This window comes from Mastigoproctus giganteus, chromosome 12, assembly GCF_048544385.1.
Source record: "Mastigoproctus giganteus isolate SK-2022 chromosome 12, ASM4854438v1, whole genome shotgun sequence".
Taxonomy (NCBI): domain Eukaryota; kingdom Metazoa; phylum Arthropoda; class Arachnida; order Uropygi; family Thelyphonidae; genus Mastigoproctus; species Mastigoproctus giganteus.
This window is the reverse complement of record NC_143586.1, coordinates 154,658,774-154,678,040: the sequence shown is the minus strand read 5'-3', so window position 1 is coordinate 154,678,040 and position 19,267 is coordinate 154,658,774. Positions and strand designations below refer to the sequence as shown.

The window sequence follows — 19,267 nt, the reverse complement described above, 5'->3', positions numbered from 1 at the left end:
TTCGAGGGAAATTAATGGAATCACTGGTTAAAGAAACATTGCAGGATCATCTAGACAAGACTGTAGTAATAGTTAAGACACAGCATGGGTTTGTTAAATGGAGCTCTTGTCTGACCAATTTGATAGGATTCTATGATGTGGTCACAAAAAAACTGAATGCCAAAAATAATTTTGATATCATATACTTGGATTTCACGAAAGCTTTTGACTGTTGCACATGGAAGACTGCTGTACAAATTGGAGAGGTATGGCAGTAAGGGTAAGTTGCTACAATGGATAAAGGGATGGCTGAATGGGAGATGACAGGGAGTGGTAATCAATGGACACTGCTCTTCATTGACAAATGTTATTAGTGGAGTTCCCCAGGGTTCGGTGTTAGGCCCATTGTTGTTTTGTATATTTATTAATGATATTGATGAAGGTATATCAGGTTTAATGTCCAAGTTTGCAGATGATACAAAGGTTGGCAGGGTTGTTAATGACAATAAAGGCAGTATGTCACTCCAACTGGATCTAGATAAGTTGGGAAAATGGGCCGAGAAGCTGCAACCGATGTTTACGTTGACAAATGCAAAGTACTGCATATGGGTAGCAATAATCAAAGAGAAATGTATACCAACTATGTGGTACTATACTCAGGGAAGTGAAAAAGACCTGGGGGTAATTGAGCAGTTGAATATGAAGTTTGCTGAGCAGTGCAGACAGGCTGCCAGGCAGGGCATGGTCACGGAGTCTTGTCAATGATATATAGGAATTTTACTAGCAGGGACAGGGAGGTGATTATCCCGTTATACAAGGCACTGGTCAGGCCACACCTAGAGTACTGTGTACAGGTCTGGAGACCTCATTTTAGGAAGGATGTAGAGTTGCTAGAACGAGTACAAAGGAGGGCAACAAGATTGGTGAGGAGAACAAAGGGGTGTTCTTACCAAGAAAGGCTTAAGTTCTGCAAACTGCAGTGCCTGGGGAGTAGGCACCTGCGAGGTGATCTGATTGAGGTGTATAAGGCCTTGAATGGATTGGGCAAGCTGAATGCTGATGGGATTCTTCCTCTTGCTCAGACTAAGAACCTGAGGGGGTACAGTTTCAAATTGAGGAAATATAGTTGTAGAATAGATGTGCAGAAATTTGCCTTTAGCCAGGGGGTAGTGGATTAGTGGAATAGGCTTCCACCTTTTGTTGTGGAAGCTAATAGCCTAAATAAATTTAAGTCTGAGCTGGACAGGCATTTGGAACAAATGGAGGGGTGAAATGGGAGGGTTTTTTTTTTTTTTTTTGGCTGATGCTGCATAAGCTTGCTTTCTTGCATCGTATGCCTCTGCTAATGCTAACTACTTATCTGACTGCACAATTAATCCTGGATATTTTTCATTTTCCACTACACTCAGTGTAGTACAAATGCAGTACTTTACATTTGTCAATGTTAAACTTCAACTGCCATTTCTCAGCACATCGACCTAATTTTTCTAGATCTTGTTGCAGTAGCTCACCTTGATTACTGTCATTAATCACCCTGTCAGCCTTTGTATCATATGCAAACTTAGACATTAAGCCTGATATACATTCACCAAAATCATTAATAAATACTAAAAGCAACAATGGTCCCAGCACTGAACCTTGGGAGACCCCACTAATAAAATTACTCCACAAAGAACAGTGCCCATTGATAACTATTCTCTGTCTTCTTCCACTCAACCACCCTTTTATCCATAGCAACAAACTGCTCTTAATGTCACATTGTTCCAGTTTGTACAGCAGTCTTTTATGTGCAACAGTATCAAAAGGCTTCCTAAAATCCAAGTATATGATATCAAAATTGCTTTTCGTACATCCCATCCAGTTCCTTTGGTACCACATCATAGCAGTCAATCAGACTGGTCAGACAAGGTCACACCTTTGCAAATCCATGCTGTGAATGCAGTATAATTGCATTCCTCTCTAGATGGGGTTTTGAATTACTTCTTTAACCAGTGACTCCATTATTTTCCCTGGAGCACATGTTATGCTAACAGATCTGCAATTCCTCATGTCACATTCTTCGATCATCCCCTTTGTGAATGGGGATATGTTTGCACATCTCCAGTACACAGGGAACTCCTCTGATTTCAAGGATGCTCCCATAATTATGGCTAAGGGTTTGCACACATGTGATACATCTCCAAATCTTGTGTCAGGATTATATGTACTGTGCCTACACACAGTCTGCCTTCATGAGCAATCTCAACAAGTCATTCACCTATCATTTTGCATGAGTTCCTTCAGTCTCGTGACATTTTCATCATTTTGTGACATCGAAGGTCATCCACTGCACAATTCATCTTTCAGTGTTTCCCCATATGATTTTAAACTGATTTAACCATTCATAAACTGCTGTTTTCTTCAAAGCATCATCTCCATAAACTTTCTATAATGCTTGCAACATTTCTGTAGCAGTTTAAAGAACTTGATTTTGAGCACAATGTTCAAACTGTGGCATTCTGCAATCAATTAACTGTGACACATGAGTGAATTGGTTGAGTCAGTTCCCATTTGACACGAATGCACAAGAAGAGTCAACATCAATGTCCCACGAAAACTCACAGCTGTAGTGCAAACCATTTATATAGCAATATGTGATTTCGGGAGTATTTTGAATGCACTACATATGTACATAATGCTAGTCAGTTGGGCATTAGCCCTTCTTATAAAGATGTTTAATAACCACACAAATCCTGATCTCCCTTCTTGCAGCCCATCACCTTGAAAAGTTATAAAGATTGTCATACAATCCCCCAATTTGGTGGCCAAACAAAAACACATAGAGGAAGATACATTATGAAAACAACAGTCAAAATGTAGCCACTCACTTTTTTAGTCAGTCTGCATATACAGTGAAACTTCTCCTAACGGACACCTCTCGTTAACGGACATCTCTCTACAACGGACATTTTCAAATTCCCCAACTCACCACTATTGGTTTTAACGTGTTTGCAGCTTCTGTCTAGCGGGCATTTTCTGTAATGGACGCGGACAGGCAATCTGCACTGTTTCGTTTAGATTAGCACTTAATTTGATCTCCCCATAATGGACAGCGGGCGAGCTTACGGCCTTTTTTCTAGGAACTTTTCTTCCACGTATTGCCTCAGTCGTATGTTTATTTTCTATTTCCAATTCTCTGAATTTTATCAAGGTTTACGTCGTGGTTCTAAACCCCTTTTCAAGAATTTTAAGGCACGTGTAAAACTTCTGATGAATTCGGTGTATGCAGGAGGGGAGAGAATATGGTCGGCCTTTCGTCTTTTCAGTTTCCAGTTTTGTTCAGTGTCGTGTGAAGTGCACAATGTCTTCTCATAAACATTTAACTTTAAAAGATAAAGTCGAACTCATTAATGCGTATGATCGGCAAAAAAATAGAGTTCGCAATCTCGCTGCAAAATTCAAAATCGGGAAGACCGCAGGTAAGTGACATCCTAAAGAAAAAAAAGATGAACTGCTCAAACAATTTTGGAACACGGAAATGATCAGGTTCAAAATCATTCTCATAAACTGTTGGACTTCAAATTGACAATGTTACATATGAGTGGTTTTGGCACGAACGTGCTAAAAAAATTCCCATTAATGGGCCTATTATTAGGGAAAAGGCTTTGGAGGTTGCGAAATCCATGGGAGTAAATGAGTTCAAAGCTTCTGTGGGATGGCTAGACAAGTTCAAAACTCGGCATAAAATTTCTTGGAAAACCGTAAGTAGTGAAAGTGGATCTGTTGATACTGGGGTTGTAACAGAGTGGACCGCCAAATTGGAAGATTTATGTCGTGATTTTGAAGCTAAGGGTATTTACAACTGTGACGAAACAGGGTTGTTTTTTAAAGCTCTTCCTGAAAAAACAATGAGTCTAAAAAACGAAAAGTGCCAGGGCGGAAAAATTTCTAAGGAATGCTTGACTGTACTATTGTGTACAAATATGCTGGGAGACTTTGAACGACCTCTTGTTATAGGAAACCCACAAAATCCTCGTTGTTTCAAGGGCATAAAGTTGAATCTTTTGGATGTTGACTGGAAGTCTAATAAAAAAGCGTGGATGACACAAGATATCATGAGCGAATGGATAAGTCACTTTAACCAAAACATGATTCGTCAAAACAGAAAAATTATTCTTTTCATGGATAATGCTGCATCTCACCCGCACATTGAATTGTCCAACATTCAAATCGTTTTTCTGCCACCAAACACATCTGCAGAGTGTCAGCCCTTAGATCAAGGGATAATAAAAAATTTTAAACTTCACTACAGAAAACGTGTTTTAAGACATCTCATTGCAAACACGAACGATGTAACATGTGCGAGTGACCTTGCAAAGAAAATCAGCATCCTAGATGCGATTCAACGGATTTCCTCTTCAGTAAATGCAATTAGAAAACAAACTGTCATGAATTGTTTTGTAAAGTCTGGCTTCTCAAAAGCAAAAATTGAAGTTGTGAACAGCAATGTGGAGCACCAAGAAGAACAAGAACTTCAACATCTATTGATAATGTATGATACTTCCGCTACAAGTGACTCTGGCTACAAAGATATAGACTCGAACCTCACTACAGAAGATGGTGCTCTAGATATCAACGACATTATCATCGATATTTTTCAAGAAGTTCCCCATGAGGATAAAGAAATGGAAGGAGGTCATTCTGTCGAAGAACATATTAACGGCAAACCACCGATGAAAATAGAAGAAGCGCTCGTACAAATCAATTGTTTAAAAATGTTTTTCGCCACTGAAGAAGATACTGAAGGACTTTCGATGGTTTCTTCACTCCAAACAAATGTTGAAAACAAAATTATCAGCCGGAAGAAGGTGCAGAAGAAAATAAGTGATTACTGTATGTATTTTTCTTAAGATAAAGTCATAATATGCATAGCATAATTGTATGTATATTATTTACAAAAATATTGTTCAAAATCTGTATATATTTTAATTTAATTTTACATTAAACGTTTAACGATTTTTTTTTTCTTTCTCCCTCAGACTTCTTGTTAGCGGACACCTCTCTAACGGATACATTTTCATTCCCCATGGCTGTCCGTTAAAGGGAAGTTTCACTGTATATGCTTGTTCTTTTTTCTTTCTATTTGAATAAGATGTAGAGAAATACTAAATCTACTTAAATGGAAAGCAAGGAATACAAACACAAAATAAAATTTCATGTATACTGCTTAGGTAATGAAAATAACTGTAGTTGAGGAAAACTAAACTGGTCAAAACTGTTCACAGAGGACAGAAATGCACTAGCTCTACAGTCAGTAAGATGAGTTTTTAGTTTCTAGGAACTATTTCAGACAACGTACTTCTTTTCATGTACATCAAAAGATATATGTCATGTTTAGAACTTTCTTGTATTACATGTTTGCATAATGCAAACATGTAATATCTGTTATATCTTTTATAAAAATATGAGCAAAAAATGGGAGAAAGAAATAGTAGTGTATAATCAGGGTAGTACTAATGCAAATAAGTGATGTAAATAACATACCTCTGTGCTGAGGTGATCCCTGAGAAGCCTTTCATGGAATGGCTGGAGTTTTGCACACTGAAATCTTTCTAATGTACTTTGCATTCTCATCACCTAAAATAACAATATCTAAAATAATTATGTATGCAATTAGCATATCTGAGCTACTCTAAAAGACTAACCAAGCTGTTATCTAAAAAAAAAAGTAAAATTTAAAATCTTAATCATCTTAAAATTTTTAAGATTTATATTTTGCAATAACAATATATAAGACATGTTATATATGTATGCAAGTTTTACTGAAAAATTTATTCAAATGAAAAAAGCCCAATCATACTATGTTATTTGTTAGTGTATGCTTGTAATACCTTTTCTTCTAACTGTGGTGTAGTAGTAGGAAAGCAAGACCAAAAGTGACGTAATAATTCAGAAAGAGCAAGATATAACTGTTTCAGCTCATTTTGCACATCTGTTGGTACAGTACCTATAAAACAAAAGATACATTTAATGACACAGACCTTCATAAAACAGTTACAAAGTTTTCTGAGTTTAATTTTTAAATCAAACAGTGTTTGTTAATTATCAATTCAGAACAAGTTACATTTATTACAGAATTCAACGATCTTTTTAAATAAGATTAATTCTTCATTAATCAAAATTTTTGAAATGAACTGCTTACTACACTGAATGACAAACAAAGGCATTGAAAAAGGACAGCTATAAAAATCTAGTATAGTATGAATCAGAGCTGTAATACTCAATATAGTATGTAGAACACTTAGTGTTCTATGTACTATATTGAGGTAAACTCCTCTTATTATCTTACTAATAAAAATCTAATATATACAGCAGTTTTATCATCCTATTTTAACTGCTGCAAATGTGAAGCTTGCTCTGATTAACATCCTTTAACCTGCATGTAGTGTCATGTTTGAAAATCCTTGTCTTCCCAATGGCATGGATTTTGTTATGTAATGACATTATGGCTTAGGAGATCTCTGGGCTAAAAGGTAATCACAACATCAAGGCTTACTAGTCTGAAAGCATCCCAGAATTTCTTTTTTTTTAAATACATGCACTGTTTCAAATTATAAATAAAAGTAGATATGATAAAACTGAATTTTCTCAGTTATAAATGGAAAGAAAATAAAACAGACACAAATTATTTATCAGTTTTAAAAACTAAAACCACATTATTAGCATTAGCATTAGCATTAGTAGAGGCATATGATGCAAGAAAGCAAGCTTATTCAGCATCAGCCAAAAAAAAAAAAAAAAAAAAAAACAACCACTACTCCCATTTCACCCCTCAATTCGTTCGAAATACCTGTCCAGCTGAGCCTTAAATTTGTTTAGGCTATCAACTTCAACAACAAGCGATGGAAGTCTATTCCACAAACCAACTGCCCGCTGGCTAAAGGCGAATTTCCGCACATCTATCCGACATCCGTCCTTCCTCAATTTGAATTTATGCCCTCTCAGGTGATTATTCTGAGCAAGAGGAAGAATCCCATCGGCATTGAGCATGCTCAAGCCATTCAAAGCCTTGTACACCTCTATCAGATCACCTCGGCGATGCCTAGTCTCCAGGCTCTGTAATTTGCAAAACTTAAGCCTTTCTTCGTAAGAGCAACCCTTTGTTCCATTCACTAATCTTGTTGCCCTTCTCTGTACTCGTTCCAGCAGCTATACATCCTTCTTGAAATGAGGCCTCCAGACCTGTATACAGTACTCAAGGTGTGGCCTGACCAATGCCTTATACAAGGGAATAATCACATCCCTGTCCCTGCTAGAAAAATTCCTGTATATCATTGACAAGACACCATGAGCTACTCTTGCAGCTCGTCTGCACTGCTCAGAGAACTTCATATCTGCCTGCACAATTACCCCCAGGTCCTTTTCATTCTCTACCACTGTCAGCATAGTACCACAGAGTTGATACGTTGATCTGGGGTTACTGTTTCCCATATGTAGTACTTTACATTTGTCAATGTTAAACTTCATTTGCCACCTCTCAGCCCATCTGCTCAACCTTTTTATAGTATATGATTTTAGTATTTTATAATACTGAAACTGTATTTATAATAAAATCTGATGAACAAATATCATCACCCAAATCTATTATACACAACTGGTGCACAGGTCACTATGAAAATATAAATTAGCCCTTTCTGGACTTTTAGCCTTCCAATTGCTATTTTCCTTAATGCTATTCTATTTCCTGCTACACAATCAGTCCATGCAAGAGTAAGCCCTCTGTCCTTTAATGTCTGATTTACACGTAGCTCCAATTACCTCTTAATTTCCTCTTGGCTTATTACCATTCATTTTAGCTTTGAATATCTGATTAATTAATTTTCCTTCTCATATACTTTCTATATGCCCTGGATGGAGAATATTTAGATACTTGGAGATAGGATATTCTGGACATTTGTTAGTCCAAATGCTCTATTTCTTCATTTTTAATGTGGTCCCACCTCTGCTTCCATTGGTCATTCAATTTATTTTTCCTAAAGCTCTGAAAGGTTCTAAATTTTGATCAATTTATTTCTTAAAAACTGTTATGTTGTTGTTGTTATTTTGTTTTTAGGAGCATTAGCAACTAAGGCCATGTTGTTCCGGGGATATGTGGTGGTCATTCCCTGACCTTTCCGCATCCTCCGTATTTGGTGGTTCATGGGCTCGAACCACGGTCTAATCAAGAAGCATGTGCTATGCACTGCTGCTCCTGCCCACATGGCTACGAAGGTGCCTAAAAACTGTTAGTATAAACCATAGCTATGATGCTCAATACGTTCTACGTTGATTTCATTATTTGTAAAAGAATAAGAGAAGTTGACCTCAATATGATACATAGAACACTTTTGTATAACACTACCCAGAAATTAAAATAAACTGAAAACAATTAGAAAATCAATTGAACACAATTAAAAATTAATTACAAAAAAAGTTAACGTAAATATGAAAAACGATTTTCCTTCCTGAAGCTGACAATGCTTTGATAGTATGTTGTGATCACAGGAATGAAAATTACCACGTATGTGTGAGCATGCATCTTAAATAAAGATTTTAATCTTTACACATGTGACCCCGAATTAGAGATTGGATATGGCCAGCAAACATTAACAGAATTCTCATGTAATTTAATTTCAACGGTTTCTGAAATTAATAGTTTTGTATAGTTTCGTTGGACACTAAGTATTTTGGCCTTGTTGAATAAAAAAAAATGTATTTTTCATTAATGGCAAGAAAGGCTAATTCTGATACTGCTGAACGAGAAGCACGAACTGAGGACGCGTGCTGTTTAATGCAAAAATTCAGAGGAAACCGCATGGAACCTTGGTAAGACGAGTCACAATCACCGCAAGAAATGTTTATACCGTGTCATTTATTTGTGTTGCGAAAGAGGAAAGAACTCAGCGATTGTTCAGTATAGCAAGTAATTTCCATATTGGTCTGGCCACAATCTTAAATTCAGTATCTTTAAAGAATGTGTTAAGTTGTTTGTGCCACTGTTCAATGTATGGGACAGTGGCACAAACAGCTTAACACATTCTTTTGATGCTACTATTGTTGGTTGGTGTAGTTTTTTGTCTCCTATCCTTAGCTTGTACCCTAATTCAGTTTATAGTCACAAATGGGTAACCCCTGTTTAAGAATCTGCTGGTTAATATCTGTATTTCTGAGTTTAAAGCAGATTCTGTCATTGAATATTTATAAGAATTAAGTAAGAAATTGATTAAAGATAATATACCTTTTGTAGGTGAACGGGTGATAGCTGTCATAATGTAGCAGCATACCAGTGTTTGTTGGTTTACGATAGATGTTAAATTGGATTTTATTCGAGTCCCGAGTAAGCGTGAAATTTAGAAAATTTAATGACTTAGTATCCATATTTTCCCTTTCCAATGTAAAATGCCTTGGATAGTGCTACTATCAGTAATAATGAGAACATGGTCCAAATACCTCCCATAGTATGTGATACGGGGTAGAAAAGGTGTCAAATGTAAATGCTGAATCGTTGAGAGATAGACCTCCGATATTAAACTACTTAGACTTAATCCTATTGGCAAACTAAAAATTTGTTTGTATACTTTGTCTCGAAAGGTGATATAGTTGGATTTAACTAAAAGTTTAATTAAGTGAAAAATTCCTTTAATAGGAAGCTTCATATAATTAATCGGTATACCATTATTATTTAACATATCCCAAAGAATATTCAACGCTTACATTCGTATATAACGGAGTAACATCCAGTGAGAATAAATTATTATTATCACTGAGTGTACATTCTTTAAGGTTATCAACTAATGTATCGTAGTTTTTTTTATCCCAAATTGTATCACCAGTCTAAAGGGTTTTATAATACTATATATATATGTGGCTAAGGAGAAAAATGCCGAGTTTCTGTAAGAAACAATCGGCCGAATAGGAAAATCGGTCTTGTGCAATTTTACCTGATCAAAAAGTGCAGGAATATTGTATGTTATGTAGTAATGTAGCAATTTTTTCGATATGTAGTTAATGTTTTATTGTACAGATTGACCACACTGGTAAAAAGCGGCAGGTCTACTACAAGATAAGGGGAGAGATCTGATATAATTGAATCTAACTTATTTCGTGACTACTCAACTTAGGAAGTCGTGTTTCTTTTGTGTTATTCACCACTTTGGTTAACTTGTTGAATAAATAAATATTTTTGTGGGACATTTTGAAGTCAAAATTCAATATCTATTATGACCTGTGTTTTAGGTAGTTTGTGCGGAAGTAAATTATAATTTAATCCTTCAGATAAAAGTGAAACCTGGTCTTGCGATAGCGTATACGAGGAAAGATTTGTAACCTGTTGATATGTAGGAACATTGCACACTGGGCGAGGAGATGTTTGAGAACTCGCAGCAGCATTCTGATTGTTCGTTTTAATTGATTGTTAGTGGGGAGAAGGGGGGAAGAGTTTAAGTCTCATTCTATGGCTCCACTACAAAAAAATTATCAATTTTGAACAGAATTTTTTTGAAAATTAGCATAAAGGTCCAGAAATTCTGGACCTCTATACCACATGTCACCACGTGCAGCCATACTCCCCCCCCCCTGCATCCACTAAAAAACAACTTCTACACAAATCTCACTTCCTGGTTAATCAACATGAGGTCTTGGTAATCACCTGTTGAGTATAGTATTGAAGTTTTAAATCCCTGCAGCATATTTATTTTATAGCTGAACATGCCTAAATGTAAAGATCTATACTTCCTTTTCATAAATTTTCCAAGTCCCACCCAATGTTTGTACCTTTTGTTTTTGTATAAACCATTTTTATACCAAATTGTCTATGCTGTTATCTAAATTATTCGACAGTTCTTGAAGACCTTGCAAGCTACGACTGTGTACTGAGAATATTGTGCGACAGCACAATATTCTCAACACACAACAATGACCCAATTTTAACACTCCCCACAGTAAACTTTGCTAGTAATTTCCATTCTGTTATCAAAAGTCCATAAAAAATATAGAAAGAAGTGACAATAAGGTGCAGACCTGCCTCAGACCAAGTTTAACCTTAAACTCTTTTCTAATGCTTTCTCTGATCTCTGCAGGTTTGTCACTTTTATACCTCAAGTGACAACCTCAAGGTCCTTGAGGTTGTCACAGACATTCTCTCAGATATGCCAGACAAGCTGTACTTGCTACCTGGGAGTCTAAAACGCTGATGGAACTGATATTCGGGTGACACTCAAGTCAAGTGGACCCAATTTCGGCAAAGTCCGGACAGTCTGTGACAGCCAAATCCTCTGCTTGCACCTTCACGATGGTGGGACTGTTAGTAATCCTGAGTATAACCTCCATGCACAAGTACATGGTGGGTGACCACCCAGGTGTGAACCAACGTAAGCAGGGGTCGAGTGTGGCGCCCACACCACATGGAGGAACGCCACCCCTCTATGTTATTAGGCAGTACTAGGTAGTAGATGACACTCATCAACCGGTGAAATACCACCACTTTGCTTATTGGAGGCTTGAAGTGGTGGAACCCATGTTTAGTCTCTAGAGCTAAGTTCCGGTCAACCCTTCCCTATCTCTTCCAGCATGCAGTATGATTGATGACTTTTGAGGTTATGATGAACGTCGTGGCGAGATCCAATATTCCTTACATTTCGAGGGTACAGCTCTAAAACGGTGTTTGCAGGCCGGCCGCTAGTTAGTACACCGGACCGAACCTATCGGTAACTCTCTAGGAGGCTTCCGGATCAGCTAGTGTATAATCTTGCTACCTCTACTCTGCCAGATAGTGACTGGAGGGAGTCCGAGTAGTGTGTATGCGGGGAGCACTGTCGAGGCCACGTTATGTCAAGGATCTGGGTATATTCTTACCACATGTACACCATATCCAAAAATTTCATTACTTCATACAGTATGTCCCACCCACTTTTTCTTACTATTGAATACACCATGAATTGTCAAACTAATAGAGCAAGCTTATCTGCGAAAAGATCTAAACCTCCCAAGCACTTCCTAATTCATTTCACAAATATATAGGTGGTCTCAATTCTAATCTCAACGATGTCCATTTCCACTTGCAGTCTGCCAAACCCCATGTACTTTTTCTGACAGAATCTCAGTTATCGGTTGATTCAACTACTGCTCATCTCAGATGCCCAAATTATTCGCTGTATGATTCCTTTCACCTCAAAGGTGGTACTTGTGCATATGTCCATTCTGATATTCCCTGTCAGAGACTTGGCAATTTGGAATCTCCTCTCTTTGATCTTCTCTGGCTTAAAATCTCTCTACCTCATTGTGTCAAATTCATCTGCTGTCTCTACCGTTCTACCAACTCCACTAATCACTTGGAGCTCTTTGACTTCCTCTCTTTGCAACTTGACTTTCTCCAGTCCAACTTTCCTAACAGTGAGGTAATTTTCCTTGGTGATTTTAATGTTCACAACTCCAGCTGGCTTCCGTTTCTAGTCACACCGACCCAGCTGGTCGAGATGCTAAGGCTTTTGCAATTACTAATGACCGAACAAGAATACCGAACAATCCTAATCATACAGCCAATACGCTTGATCTTTTTCTCAAAAACAACCCTTCTAAGTACACGGTCGAAGTGAGAGGTCCTTTAGGCACTTCAGATCACAACTTGGTGATTGTCTCTTCTCCAATGGAACCTTTATCTCATGGCTATTCCCAACCTTGTGTTGTTTGGCATTACAAGAATGCAAAATGGGATGACCTGCAAGACTTCTTTTCTTCTTTTCCTTGGTCGGATTACTATTTGAAAATTTCTGTTGTCAACGTTTGCTCAGATCGTATCAGTGAAATTATTCTTGCAGGAATGGAATCCTTTATCCCACACTCCACATTAAAATCTCGTCCTTTAAATAAACCTTGGTTTTCCAATAAATGTGCTAAGGCTGTTCAAGAGAAGAATGTTGCATATCATAATTGGCTTGTTTCTAATTCTCCAGTTTCATTTTCTGCCTACACCAAAGCTCACAACAATTGTAAAGCAGTTATTAATCAATCCAAACTAGAGTTTGAACAGGCTAAGAGTAGAAAACTTGCTTCTTGCCCTAATGGTAGCCGAGCATTCTAGTCTCTTGCCAAAGCTATTGGCCACAACTTTTGCCCATCTCTGCTCCCACCTCTGTCCAAACAAGATGGTTCTGTTGTCACTTCAGCCAAGGATAAAGCTGACCTGCTAGCATCCCATTTTTCTTCCAACTCATGTATTAATGATCTTGGTAAAACACCTCCCACCATTCCCAATACGCTCCATTCAATGCCTCCTGTGGTTTTTCGTCAAAAGGATGTCAGAAGGATTTTGACGAATCTTGATGCTAAGAAAGCTCCAGGTCCCGATGGTATTTCTCCACTTGTTCCTACTCTTTGCCGCCTTTTTTCACTTTTATATTCCAAAGGTGTTTTTCCTTCTGCTTGGAAATTTGCTCATATCCAGCCAATTCCTAAAAAAAGGGTCAAATCCCTTCCATCCAATTATCGTCCCATTGCAATTACTTCTCTTTCTAAAGTAATGGAGAAAGCAATTAACCGCCAACTCTTAAACTACCTAGAAACCTTCCGTCTGAGCAACAATCGCCAGTATGGATTCTGTCAGTGTCGATCCACTGGTGATATTCTGGCTTATGTTACCCATTTATGGACTAATTCAATGGAAAGGTTCGATGAAACACAAGTAGTTGCTCTTGACATCTCAAAGGCTTTCGATCGTGTTTGGCACAAAGATCTTCTAAACAAGCTTCCATCTTATGGTTTGCCAACTGTTTTTAGTAATTGGTTATCCATTTTTCTCACTAAGGGTGATGGTAGATGGCTCTCTGTCTTCTAACTTCTCCACTAATGCCGGTGTGCCCCCAGGTTCAATTCTTTCTCCCACTCTTTTCCGGCGCCTCTGTAGCCAGGCGCAGCAGTGCGTAGCACACGCTTCTTGATTATACCGGGGTTCGAGCCCATCACCACCAAATACGGAAGATGCAGAAAGGTCAGGGAATGACCACCGCATATCCCAGAGCAATATGGCCTTAGTTGCTAATGCTCCTAAAACACCAAATAACAACATAACAACCACTCTTTTCCTCTTGTATATTAATGACCTTCTTCCATTGACTGGAAATCCTATCCATAGTTTTGCCGATGATAGCACATTGCATTCCACTTTCCATTTTGAGAAACTTGTCCTGCTCAATCAGCTTCAACTTCTCGAAAATCTGCTACCAATTCCTTAAATGCCGATCTTCAGGTAATTCTCCAGTGGGGCAAAGACAACTTAGTTGATTTCAACCCTTCTAAAACTCAGTCTTGTCTTATATCTCGCAAAAAGGATTCTTCTGCTCCTCTGCTTATCTTTAGTGACACTCCGATTTCTAGGCAAAATGATATATCTCTTTTGTGGATTAGCCTGACTTCTAATCTCTCTTGGCACAAGCACATTACAAATATTGCTTCCTCTGCATCTAAAAAACTCGGTTTTCTCTTTCGCTCTCAGCGTTACTTTTCTTCCAAACAGCTGCTCACTCTATAAATCGCAAATCCGCCTAGCCATGGAATATTGTTCCCACATTTGGGGTGGTGCCCCCAAAACCTCTCTCAGGCTTCTAGATTCCATTCAGAAGAGGGCAGTTAGGTTAATTAATGATTCATCTCTAACAAAGTCTCTCCACTCACTGTCCTGTCCCATAGACGTACTGTTTCTGCTGCATGCCTCTTCTACAGATACTTCCGTGGGCACTGTTCTTCTGAATTGGCTTCTATAATTCCCGCTCTCTCTTTCAAAATAGTACACGTGACACCACCAGCCAACATCCATTTACTGTCCAACTTCAAACTCACAGAACCAACTTTTCATCTTCCTTGTTTATTCATTCAACTGCCATTTTCTGGAACAACCTTCCTTCATACATATTTCCTGAAAATTACAGTCTACAGAAGTTCAAGTCCAATGTCAACAAATATCTTCTTTAATCTTCTCAATCTCCAACCCAAGCACGGTACTAATACCTCTCGTGTTTGGCGTTTACATAAAAAAAAAATATATATTATCCTTTTTCTCTATATGGTTACAATATCTTAAAATGAGTACAACTTACTAATCACAAATGCTTTTTAATACACTCTACTACACTGATTTTATCAATAAGTGTCTTCCAAAAACAAGATCTCCCATATCACCTATCCATCTCACTCTATAACAGTTTATCTAGTTCTTGCTTGAATTTATTCAAACTACCCACCTCTAGAATACTAATGCCTTAAACACCTCAATCACATCCCCTTGCAGGTGCCTAATCTCCTGTCATTGCATTTAAGAAGTGAAGCCTTTCAATCCTTTTGCTCCAGTTGCTCTTCTCTGCACTCATTCCAACAGATCCATGTCCATCCTAAAATAAGGCTTTGAGATGATGACTCTAAAGATTATGATACTTGCTACAGCATGCAAAATTACACGTACAAAATCAACTCTTCTCTCAAAATACATATACCTAGACCAATAACATCAAAGACTACTGCTTTTTTCATATGATGCTTTTACAAGATGCTGTAATCTTTGTTTTGTTATGATAACGGTTTCTAATGTTTTGGTGATTATATACAGTTTTTCAAAGATTAAGACTAATGGAAACTTTAATATTATGATAACCTGGTGCAAAATTTCGGAGGTGAGGAGATCTGTTTACCCATTTGCCATTCATTGGTGAAGCACCAATGAATGGTAAAACCATGGTGGTGGTAGAACTCAGGTAGGTGAAAGTTGTCTCTTCAGTGAGGAGCAGGCAGCATTACCATTATTCTCAAAGTTTGCTGCTATTCTGCATCACTTCATGTTAATAAATCATTTAGCCAGGATTAAAAAACATAGACTACCAGCTCCTAGGATGAGGCTTTCATTAGCACTGATATTATAATTATTAAAAAAAAAAAACCTTTAAGTGTTACCTTTAAGAGGAGTTTGAAAAGAATTCTTCATTAATATACCACCTGGGGACAGTTCTCCAAGAGCACTAATTGCAGAATTAGAAGCAAGTACCTGCAAAATTCAAATACTAATATATAAAACCATAACTAATAATTTTTTATCAATAAAGACTCACGATGTAGCAATGTATTAATTTAATACATCACTCCATCATTATTTCCTTTGAGATAAGATGATGTTCAAATTGCAAACTAAATTATGAAATAAAAACAACAAAACAAAACTCATAAAGAAATCTTTAAAACTTTTGAAATCTCTTAAATCTTGAAATCAATTTCACGCATTACTCAGCAGTAGTTGTAAGTAACCTGACAGGTGCCCCTCGAAAATAATGTTTATATGTTTTTTTTTTTTTTTTTTTTTGTTAGTTGTTGGTGCATCGGCTTCTGTGGCCATATTGCACCTCCCAAGGTTTTTGCATTTTGTACTCTGATCCAAGCCGGGATTCAAACCCACAACCTTTGGGCTGCCAGGCAGGCAGGCAGGCACTTTACCCACCCGGCTAGCCCGGTCGGCGTTTATACGTTAACTGTTAATCAATGATTAAATACAGTCAGTCCTCGTATAGCACGATAGTTGTGTTCCTAGAAACCCTCGTGCAATATAAATAACAGGCCCTATGGGAAAAATAGGGTTAGGTGCCAACCACCCAAGATTGAACACACATTTGTAACCAAAACATTACCAAACACAATAAATAATTGTAATAAAATACATATTTTATTATGACTATTACATAAAAAAATATTACTAATGCTTTTGCTTCTATCATAAGCAAACTTGTTCTATGTTTGATTTTCTATCCAAACAGAGGACAGCAGTTCCATCTCTTCCAATTCTCTGTGTCTTGATCTAATGCATTTTATTACACTTTGAGTTGTTTCTGCTATGAAAGTGTTTTTATTTTCTCTGCATTCTTTCTAATTCTCGGCGTTGCCTCATTTAGCACATGCAATATTGCATGTTCTTTCATTTTGCTCCATAATCCTTACTGGGGTGGTAAACCCCTGTGGGCCAGAGGACGATGGAGGCCAGTGTGATTTTGGCCATAAACGCTATAATGAGGCCGCTACAAATTTTTCCCGGTAAGAATTTTTGACCCAGTCCACCTCGGTCTATTCCTTTTCACACCTTTTAAGTATTTTACTCATTTTTAGGAAATAAAGCACAATTACAAAATGAGGAGGCATGCTTGATACACATAAACAAAGCTGGGGCATGTAGCAACTGAATAAACAACACCGTAAAGGCAGAGACACACTATTAACACCTGACTGGCTCACATTTTACTAAAGCACATTTCTGGAGGTCACTACAATAAAACACTAAAAACAATTTCCAGTTGAGCTTCTGCTACTGGAATCTGTTATAAACTGGCAGTAAACTCAATCTAATTACATTTGTGATAATACTGAGAGCTGGAATTGTGTCGGTTTTTACGTTATTATGGTGAAATGTGTTTCTCCTTCACTGATATAAAAAACAAAAATACATTTTCAGAATCTTCTCTTCATTCCTATCGTGTTGCGTTCAGTTGAGGTGATTCCGCATTGGACCTCCATTTCTTGAAAACAAAAAGGCGAATCGTGCATAAGCGAATTCGGTTCATGTTATATACGACATCGTTCCCCTATTTATAAACTGTGTATGATCGAATTTGTATAGTGTAAACACGTGTTATATGAGGACTGACTGTATCCGAAATATTTTCTAACTTCCTAAACACAGTCAAACTTTTACTGCAATAGTTTCTGAAGTGACTTTTTTTACAGTTTTCATAGAGAAATCGCATGTGAGAGTCTGCTGGCAACCCTGCTACTATTTTTTTGGAACTATTTGGTTTTTTGCTTGAAGAATAGCACAATACTAAATAAGTGTCTATGCTATGTTCATTTAAAGTTTCAGGTTACTTGTTTTTCTTCTCCCATTAGTTCAATAAACATTTATCCCATAAAGATGGAAGATGAAACCCAATATTTTCTCCAAATGGTGCTACACTGTGGAAAGCAAGATAAAGTTTAAAACTTTGAAATAAATCTGAAAATTAAAGTAATTAATAGTACTGAATATACAGGGTGTTTCAAAAGTGATGGTCAATAATTTAAAGGTGAACTGTAAAAAGCCTAGTAAACATGGGTCCTTAAGTGAATCATTTTCGAGGTATTGCACATTTGTCTGTTATTTAGTTTTTAAGGGCATTAGCAACTAAGGCCATATTGCTCCGGGATATGCGGTGGTCATTCCCTGAAGCGTGTGCTACGCACTGCTGCTCCTTCCCACCTGGCTACGGAGGCGGCGCACATTTCTAGTTGGGATCCACTACTGACAAGGTGAACTGTACAGAGTTGGGATCCACCACTGACTTGTTTGTTTAGGTTAGATTATGCTCATTCTCTCCATTTCCCCTCTCTCAATGCTCTAGATGTAGCAGGCATACTAGTACTTGTCAAAAGATAGCCAACATGGAAAGAGGTTACAGCAACGAAGAGCATGCAGACGTGCACTTCATGTATGGAAAAGTCAATGGCAGTGCACTTGAGGCTGCCGCTTGTACCAAGAAGCATTTCCCTGCTGAAGGCAGCCCAACAGACACACACATTCATCAAGGTACATAAACGCCTTAGAGAACATGGGCACTTCACACATGAAGTACGAGCAGGTAGGCCCAGAAGCATAACACTTGATGTTGAGGAAAGGGTGTTAGAAAGAACATCCTGTAACATCTGTAAAATCCTGTGGTGTTGAAACCAAAAATTAAAAGTGTATTATCTTATGTTTAATAAAACCACCCTTAGCAAAGGATTCACAGCTTTTTGCTAAACTAGTGCTCCCATAGTCAGTGGTGGATCTTAACAGAAAATATGCATTATCTCGAAAATGGTTCATTTTCGGCCCGATGTTCGCTGGGACCTTTTTGCTTATTTTAATTTGTACTTTGCCTTTAAATTATTGACCATCATTTTTGAAACACCCTGTATATAATGTTTTTTTTTTTTTTACATCTTTAATAATATTTATATAGATATATAATAAGCAGAAATATATGCACATGTTCATGTTTGAAATTTCATGCACTTAATGGTCATTTAAACTGGAAAATGGAAGAGACTAATGAGACTGATGTCTCTCTATTTTGAATAAAACATTTTTTGACAATTTTCTGCAGAAATATATATATTTTTTGAAAATAAAAGGTATAAAACAGTTAGTATGTTTTAAAATTTTTAATTTTTTATTAAAATTTCAAAAGTTCAAAAAATAGGTACTGCATTCCATTAAGAAAAGATAAAATAT

At 37.3% G+C, this 19,267-nt stretch overlaps 1 protein-coding gene across 1 annotated transcript in view; it reads right to left on the bottom strand.

The window, feature by feature from the left end:
• Positions 1 to 19,267, bottom strand: part of Tfb1 (transcription factor B1) — a 102,303-nt gene that overhangs the window by 4,324 nt on the left and 78,712 nt on the right. The window contains exons 11-13 of the mRNA XM_090386724.1: positions 15,934 to 16,024; positions 5,850 to 5,965; positions 5,503 to 5,595 (exon numbers count right to left, since the gene is read on the bottom strand). Coding sequence (XP_090242850.1) covers positions 5,503 to 5,595; positions 5,850 to 5,965; positions 15,934 to 16,024 — 300 coding nt within the window. The remainder of the gene's footprint in view (positions 1 to 5,502; positions 5,596 to 5,849; positions 5,966 to 15,933; positions 16,025 to 19,267) is intronic.